At 39.8% G+C, this 14,487-nt stretch overlaps 1 protein-coding gene across 2 annotated transcripts in view; it reads left to right on the top strand.

Moving 5' to 3' along the window:
* The window catches only part of sptb (spectrin, beta, erythrocytic), a 43,571-nt gene extending 29,355 nt beyond the window's left edge, over positions 1-14,216 (top strand). For both annotated transcript variants that reach the window (XM_079262127.1, XM_079262126.1), the window contains 17 exons: positions 218-442; positions 920-1,009; positions 1,403-1,693; positions 2,032-2,162; positions 2,349-2,553; positions 3,105-3,328; positions 3,569-3,719; positions 4,572-4,816; positions 5,751-5,889; positions 6,243-6,327; positions 6,629-6,825; positions 6,923-7,005; positions 7,465-7,528; positions 7,610-7,860; positions 8,274-8,447; positions 10,907-10,949; positions 11,352-14,216. In XM_079262127.1, the coding sequence (XP_079118253.1) occupies positions 218-442; positions 920-1,009; positions 1,403-1,693; positions 2,032-2,162; positions 2,349-2,553; positions 3,105-3,328; positions 3,569-3,719; positions 4,572-4,816; positions 5,751-5,889; positions 6,243-6,327; positions 6,629-6,825; positions 6,923-7,005; positions 7,465-7,528; positions 7,610-7,860; positions 8,274-8,447; positions 10,907-10,949; positions 11,352-11,546 (2,793 nt within the window). In that variant the 3' untranslated portion in view covers positions 11,547-14,216. The remainder of the gene's footprint in view (positions 1-217; positions 443-919; positions 1,010-1,402; positions 1,694-2,031; positions 2,163-2,348; positions 2,554-3,104; positions 3,329-3,568; positions 3,720-4,571; positions 4,817-5,750; positions 5,890-6,242; positions 6,328-6,628; positions 6,826-6,922; positions 7,006-7,464; positions 7,529-7,609; positions 7,861-8,273; positions 8,448-10,906; positions 10,950-11,351) is intronic.
* The last annotated feature ends 271 nt before the right edge of the window (positions 14,217-14,487 follow it).

Below are 14,487 nucleotides of genomic sequence, written 5' to 3'. Positions count from 1 at the left end.
TTTAGTAAAACTCAGGCCTGATCTGTTCCATCTTTTTTCCAGGAGAGTTTGCACAAGTTTAAAAAAAAAAAAAAAAAAAAAAAAGTGTGGCTCAGCTGAGTTTCACACATTTAAAAGACAAGACTAACTTTCAGGGGGGATTTACCCTCTGCATCCTGATGAGGCTCCTGAAAGGCTAAAGCATCTTTTTCTCTGTAATCACGTTGCTCTACATCAGGTGACGGAGAACCAGATTCGTGACCGGGCGCGGGAGCTGGAGGAGCTCCAGGAGGCCGTCAGGAAGCACGGCGGTCCGAGAGAAGACCAGCCGGAGCTGGAGGCAGAGCAGCAGGCCCTGCAAGGGGAGTTCCAGAAGCTCTTCACACCGCTGGCCCAGCGCAAGAGCAAGCTCGAGGCCGCCAAAGCTGTCCATCAGTTCTACAGAGACCTCGCTGATGAGCTTGTAAGCATGGATCCAGTTTCACTGCAAGTTTTAGTGATCACACCAAACTGCAATAATAAGCGTCAAACTTTAACCTTGCCCTCTGCATATGTGTGTAGGTGCACTTACATGTTGCATCAGTTCTTCATGGAATAGAGGAGTAATGGGGTTATTAAACAACTAGGAGACAACACTTTTTTTTTTACTTAAATAAAGCCAAAACAAAAAAAACCCTGAACTTCAAGATGTCTTATTGTCTCCATAAAATGAATAAAATCTTCAGTCTAATTTATTTTTTAGCCACGTTTGCCAGTTTATCATATGAGGATTTTTATTTTTGAGGTGTTGGAAACTTACAAGTTTTTTAAATAAGGGAAGAAGTTGTGGACATTTTTTTTATATTTGGTGAGCATCAGAGATCAATAAAGAAAAATTTCATGTTCTGTTTTCTGTTTCCTTATGATGAAAATCTACATTTCCTTTGTGTCGTGTTTGCAGCTCTGGATTGAGGAGAGGATGCCGCTGGCAATGTCACAGGAGCATGGCAACAATCTTCAAACGGTGCAAATGCTGTTAAAAAAGAACCAGGTGTGGATTTTTTTTCTGCACAAACGTTTCAGTTAAACATATTTTTCTACTTCACTTGCAACGATTCATATAATTTTGTGCTAAATCAATTCATACCTTTGTCTTCAAAGTATAAAATAACACAAAGTGGCCCTTACAGTCTCCTGGAGGCTGAGCCGAAGACTTTGCATTACTATATTTCAGCTAAACCTTTTGAATTTCAATTGTAAGACAATGCAAGTATTGAATACTTTGATTTTAGAAGCTGGTTGCAGAGAGCATTTGGAAATTTTCCTCCAGAGTTAATTAAATGCAGCCTGGCATAAACGTGTGACTCTTTTACTTCAGAGAGCTCACTTTGTTAAGGTGCAGTACAGTGAGATTACTCATCGTCTGTTTTTTCCTCCCCTTCAGACATTGCAGAGGGAGATCGAGGGCCACCAGCCCCGTGTCGATGAAGTACTGCAGCGAGGAAGGAGGATGGCTTCTGCTGCTGGCGCGGAGGGAAGACCGGAGGCGGAGCGGATCACAGACCAGCTGAAGGAGCTGGAAGAGGCTTGGGCTCGGCTGCAGGACGAGATGGCCAAACGGAGAGAGAGGTTAAATGGCTCCAACTTGGTCCAGCAGTATTACAATGATGCTGATGAAGCTGAGGCCTGGATTGGGGAGCAGGAGCTCTACATGATAGCAGACGAAAAGGCCAAGGTGAGGGTCAGAGACACTTTTATGTGTTAGAGACAAAAACTAGGGATGAATCACTCCCAGAAGTTTCGACAAATGTCTTTAAAAATCTTATTATTCTAATCGGGGTGAGGCGTATCAGTCTGCTCACATAAACACCAGAACTCAATTAATTAACATGAGTATTTGTTTGGAATCTCTATAATTATGATTCAGTGTTCTTTTTTAAAATAAGTGGTGCCTTCTACTGAGAGCTAAATTTGGAGTACTTTGTTTTTCTGTGATGCACAGACTTCTGTCCCTTCTTGCTTATTTACTGCTTGTCTTTTTCTTTCTTATCCTCCTCTTTTCTATCTCTCCAGGACGAACAAAGCGCCATGCTGATGCTAACGCGCCACATGATTCTGAAGCAGGCAGTGGATGACTACGCCGACGCCATTCAGAAGCTGGCCGACCGCGCCCAGAAGATGTTTGCAGATGACCATCCTGATGGGTTTGTGCTTTACAGATTTGATGTATAGTCAGCTGAGTGACAAGCATGCAAATGTGTATCGTAATGGTTTGCTTCATCTAGAGGAAAGTTGAATCCAATCTCTTTGACCTATTTTTCTGAGGTTGTTTTCCACCCAAGTCAATGAATCCAATTTTCTTCCCATCTTCTCCTTTCATTCTGATGCAGTGAGGAGATCATCAGGCGACAGGGCCAAGTAGATAAGCAATACGCAGGCCTGAAGGAGCTGGCAGAGGACCGCAGGAAGAAGCTGGATCACACTTACCACCACTTCCTGCTGAGCCGAGAGGTGAAGGACCTGGAGCACTGGATCGCAGAGAGAGATGTGGTGGCCTCCTCTCAGGAGATGGGTCAAGACCTGGACCATGTCACGGTATATTAACCGGAAAACTATTTAAGCTCGGGTTTTTGCAACATAATGAGACAGGCACGTACTTTAATACTCACCAGTGTTGCATCTTTTCTGTCTTTAGACTATTAAGTCCCTTTAACTGTCAGTTTTCAAGCCAGCTTTACCAATCTGTCAGCTCCTTTTAAGTTGGCTAAATTTTCTATTTTCCCAAGAACAATTTTCCCACTCTGACAATAGTGAAAAAAGTCAAAAAAGGTTTTGATTTATCCCTTGAATCTACAAATCCTGTTGGTTTTTCCAGAACTGATAGATGTGTAGCCGCTGGGGTTAATCCCCACTGCTCTCCTTGCTGTTTAAGATAAGATAGGCATGCTCACTGACATGAAAGTCTATATTTAACCCTCTGAGACCTGAGATGTCCTCTAAGAAGGTTCACTCTTATTTTACATCAGGATTTCACGTGTAAGGAAAGAAGTGAGAAAAGCCAAAGTTATTCTGCTTATTAAATGTCTGCACATCCATTCCAGTGAGAGGAAATGACAAACTTCTACATGCATTTCTTTTCTTATCAGCTTCTAAGGGATAAATTCAGAGACTTTGCCCGGGAGACGGGGATGGTAGGACAGGAGCGAGTGGACGGGGTAAACCAGACAATAGATGAGCTGATTGAATCCGGGCACAGTGAGGCGGCCACCTTGGCAGAGTGGAAGGACAGCATAAATGAGAGCTGGGCTGATCTGTTGGAGCTCATCGACACGCGGGCTCAGCTCCTCACAGCATCGTACGAACTGCTCAAGTAAGTTAAAAAAAAACAAAAAAACAGCACAGATGAATCATAATGTCCAATCTTAAAATTTGTCTCTTTTTTTCACCACAAATAAAACTAAATATTCATGTTTTGGTTGTCAGCTGTGATATAAGAGCATCTGACTGAAGTGATGAGTTAAATAAACCAGAACATAACTTAATCTGTTGGAGAGCAGGATGGTGAATAATAAATGTGATGATACTAAGGGTCCATGCTTTTTGCTTCAAGGTACTTTGATGACGGAAAGGAGCTGGTGGCTCAGATCCACGAGAAGCAAAAAGAGCTGCCCGAGGATGTGGGGGACGATTTCAGCAAAGCAGAATCCTTCCACAGAATGCATGCTGCCTTTGAAAGAGACATCACCGCTCTGGGAAAACAGGTATAACACAAAAAATAAGCAGCGTAACAGCAAACTTTGATGAGTCATGCCTTGTGACATGACTCTACAACCTTAAACTGATCATTAAGATACTTGCTGAAGAGTCAGGGGAATTATGAAAATCATTATTTTTCTCATTAGCAGTGGGTGATGTTATATAACGTTAAGTCCAAGAAAGAAGGGAGGCAGGAGCAACTCTCATTTCTTGTTTTATTTTGTGCCAGCTTTTTTTAAAGGCAGAGTATGTCAGATTTCAAGGTGATTCTTTCCACCACCAGGTGGCAAACACCAGGTTGTGAGCAAAACCACAAAACTCCTACCTCCACAAATGACCACAGGTTGGCAGTAATGAGCAAAACTCATCCCTCCTCCTTGCCAGCTCCAATGAGGGCAGGAATCGCTTGTGAGCTGTAGCTCAGAGCCGCTCTGCAATAAATGGGCTTATACTCACCCTACTGGTGGAAAAAAAGTACTTTTTTTTTTTACTGGTCAGAAAACATTCAAGAAGGGTCTTTGTCATTAATTAAACTTGTAATTTAATAACGCATCAAATATGGACAGACTGGAACCTACATGTTTAAAAAACTATCTAATCATGATTGTAGTTATTTTTTTAAGTTAATTTATTTTGAAAATATTGAAAATCTTACATGTTCTACCTTTAAACTGCTGATGTGCGAAACATGTAGCTGCTAAAGTAAGGCAGCTCGCTTAGAAGCTGGTTAGAAATAAATTGAGCACAAACCAGTAAATATTTGCCTGATTTGTCTACTTGTGTGAACTGAAAACTGTTTGCAAACTCTTAAAACAACACTGAAATTACATTTGTTAATTGACTTTTCTCTCCTTCAGGTTCAAGAGTTCCAGCAGACAGCTTCAAGGCTTCATGCCCAGTATGCAGGGGATAAAGCAGAGGCCATTCAGGCCACTGCCAGAGAGGTGATGGAGGCCTGGAAGGGCCTGCTGGATGCCTCCGACGGCCGCAGGGCGCAGCTGGTGGACACGGCAGAGAAGTTCCGCTTCTTCAGCCTGGTGCGAGACCTGCTGGCCTGGATGGAGAGCATCATCCAGCAGATAGAGACTCAGGAGAAACCAAGGTGTGCACATCTCAAACGGTGCATTAAATATCAAGACAATCATTTATACTTCACTGAAATCAACATTAATGTTGCAATTTCCCAAAAAAAAAGTTGCTTTTCTTTTATCTCAATGGAAAATTAAAACGTGTCAGCTGAAAACGAACCAGAAGCCATTTGCTCCGACTATCAGAGTCCAGGTTTTTATTTAGTTACTTAAAGGTAGAGTATGTAAGATTTTCAATATTTTCAAAATAAATTAACTAAAAAATTAACTACAATCATAATTAGATAGTTTTTTAAACATGTAGGTTCCAGTCTGTCCATATTTGACGCGTTATTAAATTACAAGTTTAATTTATGACAAAGACACTTCTTAAATGTTTTCTGACCAGTAAAAAAAAAAGTACATTTTTCCCACCAGTAGGGTGAGTATAAGCCCATTTATTGCAGAGCAACTCTGAGCTACAGCTCACAAGCGATTCCTGCCCTCATTGGAGCTGGCAAGGAGGAGGGATGAGGGGTGAGTTTTGCTCATTACTGCCAACCTGTGGTCATTTGCGGAGGTAGCAGTTTTGTGGCTTTGCTCACAACCTGGCGTTTGCCACCTGGTGGTGGAAAGAGCTGTTTAAAATGGGCAGATATTGGTTTACTTTAAATTAAACATTGTTTCAAGCTGGTTAAAGGCACAATATTATATTTAAACTTTCCCACTGAAAAACACCTGGGATTTACAATAAAATTAAATTTGTTCACAGGGAAAATATACAACAGTGTTTTTGTCTGTAATATCTTCTCCATGGCACTAATTATCTCCATAAAGACAAAAATCGCACTATTTTGCATTCAGCAGGAAGACTATCTTTGCAGTTCCAGCTCTTGCCAACAGAGGCAGAAAATCTTCCCACATTCCACCATCTGTCACGACTTTAAAGCCTTTCCTCTTGTTTGTTAGGGACGTCTCATCGGTGGAGCTCCTGCAAAAGTACCACCAGGGGATCCGTTCAGAGATTGAAGCCAGGGAAGCCAAATTTACAAGCTGCATAGACCTGGGCAAGGCTCTGCTGACGCGCAGGCACCGAGACTCTGCTGAGGTAAGGCCTTAACAGCAAATATGGCCTCTTTTCATCCTCAGCTGGGAATCAAATTGCTGCTTTCATTAGATTTAATTACTTTTCTGAGAGTGATTGTTCCTGTTTGGCACAATGGAAGCGATTGGGAAAGAAAAATCCTGCTCTTCTGACATCCATCAGGGAGACTTTGAAGCAAACATTAATTACAAATGGAGAAGCCAAAAGAATTTAAACATGCTATTGACCCTGGCCTGAATTTAATGCTCAGTTAATTGCTTCACAATAGTAATTCTTGGAAGATCATAGACAGTCTTGGGCCTGACTTGTTTAATATTTCTGACATGTAACCATGACTGTATGAATGTTTGTGTCAGATCAAAGAGAAGCTGGTGCAGGTGATGGAGAAAAGGAAGGAAATGATGTTTAAATGGGATGACAGATGGGACTGGCTTCGACTCTGTAAGTAAAACTACACATGCCTTACACCATGGCTTAAGAATAAATCCCCTACATGCATGATTCCTTTCACAAATCTTCAATGAAATGCCAAAAAGTCTTATAATTACTCCTGAAGAATCATACTTGTACAAACAATTTTACACATAGAAGCTTTGCACCTTATGTGCAAAAACAAAAAAAACAAAGAAAATCACATCCATTTCGAAGAAAATATCCTGATTTAATCCTGTAATGAGAAACTGCCATCTAAATATTTGGCTCAAAAAAGATGCTTTTTAAATATTCCTTTCAACATATTCAGTGCTGGAGGTGTGTCAGTTTGCACGAGATGCCTCGGTGGCTGAGGCGTGGCTGATCGCTCAGGAGCCTTACGTGACCAGCAGAGACTTGGGCCACACCGTGGATGAGGTGGAGAAGCTCCTCAAGAGGCACGAAGCCTTTGAGAAATCCACTGCAGCATGGGAGGAACGCTTTTCCGCACTGGAACGCCTCACCACGGTAGGCAAAATCTGGTCAGATGCGCGAGTTTAAACAAAAGTGTTGGCAGGAACGCATAATGTCAGGTTACTGATCCCAGAACGTTCCTGTGTTGCAGCTGGAGTTGTTGGAGTTGAGGAACCAGCAACAGGAAATTCAGCAGTTCATTAAAGATGGGCAACGCTCCGATAAAGACAGCAGGTACAGACGCAAACACAAGCTTTCATGTTCGTACGGCACAGCGTGAGCGACATCATGAAAGGACAAATGTGGCGATACTCTTGTGTTTTGCTTTTTGTCGGTAAATCCCATGAACAGATTAAAACCAACAACAAAGTGATTCAGATTTCTGTCTGGATCTAAAGCCAAGTGTGGATTATTCCTCCGTGCCCTAAAGCTCCATTGTCATCCGAAAGCTACTTAAAACATATAAATGATTCACAACACGGAACTGGATGACACATTTTCTTATTCCCACATAAACAGAAGTTGCTGTAGTTTGCATTAAGTCAAACTCACACACACCTTTCTATTGTAAAACACACATCACACATTAGTGACTGAACTTTAAAACTTAATGAATTTTTGAAGGAATTCGTTTAAAGGACATTTCAAACCTCAAATGCGTCTTATAGTCTCTCCCTGTCCTGTGCTATTCAGGAGAGAAGATACAGGCTTTGTAGAGGAATCTTCACAGCTCTACACCATTGAGGAACAAACTCTGGTTAGTATGTTTTCTTCGTTGCCCTTTCTGAACACGCACATTGTATAATGAATGAATGTTTTATGTGTTTTCCTGCTCCAGTCCGGTGCAATGGAGCCAAGTTCAGGTCAGCTGGAGGGGACTGCTGGTGACTCCACAGCACCCATGGTGTCAGAAATGAGAGAGAGCGCTTCTCTTGAGCTGGAGCCCTCTGTCTCTACAGTAACTCCAAAAGAGCCAGAGAGGGCTGCCACCATGCCCACAGAGCCCGTCAGAAGCCAGGCAGTCCTGATGGAGGGCATGCTGGGCCGCAAACATGATGTGGAGGGCTCTGGAAAGAAGGCTTCAAACAGGTAAAATGACCTCAGAGATGTTTGTTTTTGTATGCTTTAGCTCGTTGACTACATGCTACACAGTGCCTGTCATTTCAAAAGTCCTCTGATTGTTCCCCCCCAAAAAATCAAATACCTAATGTTGTGAAACTCAGTAGAAAATACATGATCAGCTGTAATTATATTAATAGAAACATTCTGTGCCATAACTACATCATAAGGTGTAACGCTCAGGGCCGTAGTAAAAGTGCAGAGGCCAATGGGCCCGGAGTGTCCCAGGGGCCCCCCTTCCCCACCACAACATTGTAAAAATTGTGAATAAGACACTGTAAAACGACATTTCTAACATCTACGCTAATATAAAACTTAATTGTAGTTTAAAATTATTTTAAGTATTAAATACATGGATTTTTCTGCTTCCTCGTCGCTCTCAGGTCGTGGAACAACTTGTATTGTGTGCTGAAGCAGGGCCAGCTCTCAGCCTATAAGGACGCAAAAAGCTTTGGCCATGGAGTGACGTATCACGGCGAGGAGCCCCTGTCTCTCAGTAATGCCAGCTGGGAGATCCTCACCAACTACAAGAAGAAGAAGCATGTTGCCAAGCTACGGTGAGCATCTTCTGAGTCTTAGCTTCCTCACTTTTAACAGAAAGAGAACATATTGATAATTAGCATCATTTGGACAGGATTACTGTAGATGACAGCATGCAGTGCAACTTTATGTATCGCACTTTCTGACATTCTATATGTGCAAGAAAAGCGCTTGTAAAATAAATAATTACTGTCAGTGGTTGCATTAAAAGTTTCCAAGCAGCCGGCAGAGTTTGCAGGAAATCGCTGCTCCCACTGTGACCACTCCGCTGAGAAATCATCTGACTCTTAACCCTCATGTGACACATCAACCTGTTGCTTTCAATTATTGTGCCCATCAATAAGATGAAGTATAATCTGTAAGGTTTTCTTTTATTTTTCGACAGAGCCAGGCTCCCTGTTGGAACATCTTTCCAGTCTTTATGCTAAGCTAACCACCTTCTGACTTCAGCGTTATACATATTTAACTGCGCAATATGAGACCGTCTGTTTTATCTAATGCTCGGTAAGAGGCCGGGATAAGACTATTTCCTGAAGGGATACAGGTCTTGATGGAATACATGGTAAATTTACCTAAATCATTTCCAGCGCTGAAGGGCTGCTTCAGCTTTCACTTTGTTATTCTTTGATTTTCAGAAACTATCTGCGGTCTCCTGATATGTCGTAAAAATGACAACAAATCAGAAGGGTGCAGGTTATTTTGTGCAAAATTTCCCCATTTTCTTCATGTGATGAACAATGGAAATCCCTCCAGCAAACATACATTAAAATAAATGCTTTCAAACGTTAATGATCTGTTTAAAAAATATGTCTCAGCTCTTCATTAACTGATGAGGCTTTAAATGTGAGTAGGAAGTGTCAGCTGATTACAGCTTCAGGGTTTTTTTTCTCATACTATCACTGCGTTTCTCTCATGATACTGTCCAAACAGGGAAAGCCTAGAAAAACATTAAATCTCTTCCAGTTTGGAAATTTGCAATGTGCTGTAGTTGTTTAAGGATTTAGGAATAAAATGAACTGTGGAAGTACAAACAAGATGTGAAAGATCAATAAAACTTTTAGTTAAAACTGCAAAGCTTCTGGAGGAAAAAAAAGCAAAACCTGACACAGGAGTGGTGACTGACTGGGACGATGCCAGACTGCTGTGGACAGATGAAGTTAAAACTGAGTTATGTGTGTGCGATCTTTATAGTATGCTGGGAAGGGAAAACGGATCACCATTTAATGAGAAAAAAACCCAATCCACTTTGCCTGCTGTTAAGTTTGAGAGTAGAAATAATTTACTTTGGGGGTGCGCGACAGCCTATGTCAGTGGAGCGTGGATACTAATGTCACAGAGGCAGACAGAAAAAGTGAATCCAAGAAGAAGCAGGACTAAGATGTGGAACTTTAAAGGTGGAGTATGTAAGATTTTCAATATTTTCAAAATAAATTAACTAATAAAATAACTACAATCATAATTAGATAGTTTTTTGAACATGTAGGTTCCAGTCTGTCCATATTTGATGCGTTATTAAATTACAAGTTTAATTAATGACAAATGACAAAAAGCACTTTTTTTTTACTGGTAGGCAAACATTTAAGAAGGGTCTTTGTCATTAATTAAACATGTAATTTAATAACGCATCAAATATGGACAGACTGGAACCTACATGTTTATCTAATTAGGATTGTAGTTATTTTATTAGTTAATTTATTTTGAAAATATTGAAACTCCCACATACTCCACCTTTAAACTGAACCACCTAAAAAAAAACAACAAAAAAAACCCCTCAAACATAAGCAGATGTTTCAGAAAAGCTAGTTTACATGACGACCTGCTTCGAAGAGAAAACAAAAACCTTTTAAAAGCGCTAAACCTTTAATACCCGACCCATGAAGAAATGGTTAAAAAAAAAAAAATCTATTTCTTTATTTGAGGTCTTTATTTGCTCTTTTAACAAAACCTAACAAAAGAAAAAAAGAAAAAAAAAGTTTCTTTTTGGGGTTGGGTTTTTTTCTATGTATTATCATGCAATGTGTCAAAACTATTATAGTGTAATCTTCTGCTTCCTGGTATCTTTTAGTGGGCAGAAGACAAGTATCAGATTGTGTTCAACAGGATTTCCAGCAAACTCTTTGCATAAAATGATGCAAAACGTCTCAGAAACTCTGCATCAAATATGATACGCTTTGGTTTTTATTGGGTCAATCAAGTCACATTTGAAGAAACAAAGATTTCTCTCAAATAACAAATGCAATTTAAATACAGAACGAGCGACAAAACATGTGCAAGCGGTGCCGACTGCCAAATAAGTAAACACTCATGCATTTCAAGGAAGTTATCACTAAATCTCTAATTGCTTCAGGCTGTATTTAATCTAACCTCAGACATCAGTGACCACACAGCCAATAACAAATTATTTTACATTTCTTCTCTGAATAAGAACACCTGTGAGTCTTGTAATAAAAATATATATTTCTTTTCTCTCCCCCAGTCTTGGAGATGGCAGTGAATATCTGTTCCAGTGTAAAGATGAGGTATGTTTTTTACATGCTAGAAAATAGCACTGAATGATCGTTTAAACATGTGTTCAATGAATCGTGTGTTTTGTTTCTGGTCGACCTCTGACCCCGCATGCTGCTGCATGCAGCAGAGAAAACAGCAACATTCCACACAGGAGAAGGTTTAGCGTTTGTTCCTGGATGTGGACGACACGAATATGATTTTAAATATTTCTTTCTGAAATGCCAGCAACTGGGTGTGCTCTTAGTGAGTTTGCCATTATCCTTACTACACAAACGGCTCTTTTTGAAAAGCGTAACCGCCTCCGCTCATTCATTTACGCAAATAGACAAACAAACACACACTGCTCCCTCTGGAGGTGGACTTCCCTTTGTAATCCAAAGTGGTGTGTGTGTGTTTTTTGTGTTTAATTCTAGGAAGAGCTCCAGTGCTGGAGCCAGGCCATGGAGAAGGCCGTTCAGACCCTGGCAACGGAGGAGGCGTCGGGGCCCTCGGGGTCCAAAACCCACAGCCTGCCCGCACCCTCCTCCTCCTCAGCTGCCCTGCCTGAGCCCAGCTCTGCCAAGAAAGACAAGGAGAAGAAGTTCAGCCGTTTTGCCAAGAAGAAGTGAAAGAGATGGGAAGGCCATCAGGAAGGGGAGTTGCCTTGGCAACCTGGAAAGAGAAAGTAGTATTTGTGTACAATCAAGTCAGAGCAAGGTTTTTATCACCAGATTTTTTTTTATATTATTTTGTGAGAATGAACAGATATTGTAGTTTATTAACCTAACCATCACTTTTTTTTTTGCCTGTATTTAAGCCCATGTATAATTACAAAGGTCCTTTTTTTTTCTTTTTTTCTTTTTGTGTTCTTTTTAACAAATGCCAAACTCAAAAGCATTAAATTAAAGCACAGGAATGCTCCTTTCACACTCAACCAAAGAATGTTTGTAAAACATTTTCTTTTTATTATTTACCTGCAACTTCTCGCTTTCTTAAAGCATGATTTCATATAGCCATGTACAATATAAAGGCCTCTAATGAACATAAGGTGACTCAAGAGTACTGAATGGTACTTTGATTAATCTGCCTTATAAAATGGTTGTGAACTGTAATACTGTGCTGTTTGAGTTTGGAGCACTACATGCTACTCAGAGCCAGAGTGAAGTGAATGATCTAAAGCTTTGTAAAATGCCGTGCAAAGATCTGATGAGGAGTAAAGAGTAGTGCAGTGCTGTACAGTGCATACACACACCAAGCGTAACCGCAACTCTATGCACTATCAAAGGTTTGACTTTTTAAATATTTTTAATTGGAAATTAAGGATATAAAAGCAGTCATGTGACACAATTTGACTATAGATCCATTCAGGCTGTTGTCTCAACCAGTAAGTTATTTCTGTTAACGTACACTTGTGTATCAAAATAAAAGCATAATATTTATTCATTAACATAAATATAGGATATATACACGCATATCTACAGATGCATGAAGTATGTTTTATGTCAGTTTGATATGGTGCTATCATGATACTCTTGAAACTTCAAGCAAGACCAACTTGACATGCCTTATTTATCTCCAACTTTGGCTTGTAGTGACAGAAAATGGGAATACTTCCTGCTAGCATGAAGAAATCTGGGGGGTTGTTTCATCACGGTGGCTCACAAAACGCAGGTCTGACAAAGTCACCAGGCACCAACCTGTTTACCAGGACAAGTTTAGACACTCAAAACTGCAACCAATCATTAGTTACTCATCTAAAAATGAAAGTAAAACAACATTATGCAGCATGTTTAGCACCGGAAGGGGATTCAAACTCTGCCAGAAACATAAATAGCAACTTTTGTTTACATGCTGCAGATTAGTGTAGAGGTTAGACTGACATCAGTCAGAATGAGCTCTGCTATACCTCCGTTACATGGCTCCACTAGTCATCATGACTTCATGGGTTCAAGTCTCATGTGATACAACATGTCTTCTTTTTTGAAGTTGCAAACTCAGGCTAAAAACTCAGACATGCAGCAAGTTTGCTGAATTCAGTGGAGTATTTTAAAAAGTGAAAGGTCAGGATAGCTTGGTTTGTCGTGAGATGTGATGAAAATTTCACATTTTTAAGATATGCATTAATTTTCCCCTTAAATTTAAGGCAATAAGACCACCCAAACCAAAGTTTAAAATAGGGTTTACAAAAGAAACAAGTTGGCTGAACACAAATTTAGAAGTTATAAGCTAAGTTTTTAGTTATTTAAGAAAGTTCAATTCATGTTAAAAACACATTAAAGCAAAATACAGATATAAAGAAAAAGCGTGTTGGGGTTTTATCATTACTCCATGAACACTTTGAGGGGAGAAAGTCTTGCTGTAATAAACCTGTTTTAACAGTTGGGCTTGCTTTAGGAAGCACTCTTCCGGTCTTGTTGGTTAGAGTTAATTTACAAAACGTTAACGCAAAAAGACAATCAAATGTTGAGTGTTTGATTACAGCAAACTAGGATTTAAACAAGGTGCTCCCACTTCTGAAAGCATGTTAAGGGAAAAAAAAAAACCTGCACCACTATGAAAGTTTTATTAAAACCAGCCACAGTGAAGGACGACCTGAAGGCTAAACAAACGTCCAAATTTCTAGATCCAACAACAGAACCAGGCATGCTTGTTGTAGATCTGAGGAAATGCACCTTTATTGTGAATGCAATGGGAGGACGTTTAGGCTTTAACTGAATATTAACCAACACAATATTAGAATTAGTACATGCAAATACGAAATAGTTTCTGAACAGATATTTCCTGAACAGGATGGTGGCTTTCAGTCTCACACTGCCGTCTTGCCTTGTCCTGTGGGCACTACAATCCCAACTCAAGTGACCTCAATGAAATAATAAAAGCCATGTGTAAGAAATCGACTGTTCAGCTCAGTAGTTCTTCAGGAAATGCAGTAGTGCCGTCTACATATATTTATAAAACCACTAGACAGTAAATCTATTGGTCTTTTGTGAGTGCGGCAGCAGTGTGCATCACATGTATGCTACAAAAGAAGTCCAATATCTGTTACAAGTGCAGCTGAAAATGGTTTGAAAGACTTGCATCTTGTGTACTGAGTCGTGTTTTTGTTGCTCACTACGTCTACAGTAAAATCAGATTTTGACACTTCCACTCCGACACATTCATCCACTTTGTTTACTCCACTTCCCATTTCTGTTCAGTGGTTTTTAATCTGCATTTTGTACTCTCCCGCCATGTAAAATATCAGGAAACGAGGAAAAATGTTGACAGCAAATATACATTTTGAGAGAATAAAGTTTAAAATGAATATCCTGAGACTATGAAGGTTGGCCTTTTTCTTGGCAACTAATTATATATATATATATATATATATATATATATATATATATATATATATATATATATATATATATATATATATATATATATATATATATATATATATGTGTGTGTGTGTGTGTGTGTCAGAGCTGTATTCAATTTAAATTGTGATTCTTTGATATTGACGTACAAAACTTTTTTTTTTTGCTCATCATTCTTAATTTCTAATTAGGAAAAAAAACAACACAGTCG

This window comes from Telmatherina bonti, assembly GCF_933228915.1.
Source record: "Telmatherina bonti genome assembly, chromosome: 22".
In the NCBI taxonomy this organism is placed as follows: Eukaryota; Metazoa; Chordata; class Actinopteri; order Atheriniformes; family Telmatherinidae; genus Telmatherina; species Telmatherina bonti.
Note: the sequence above shows the minus strand (reverse complement) of the source record. Positions and strands in the feature narration are given on the sequence as shown.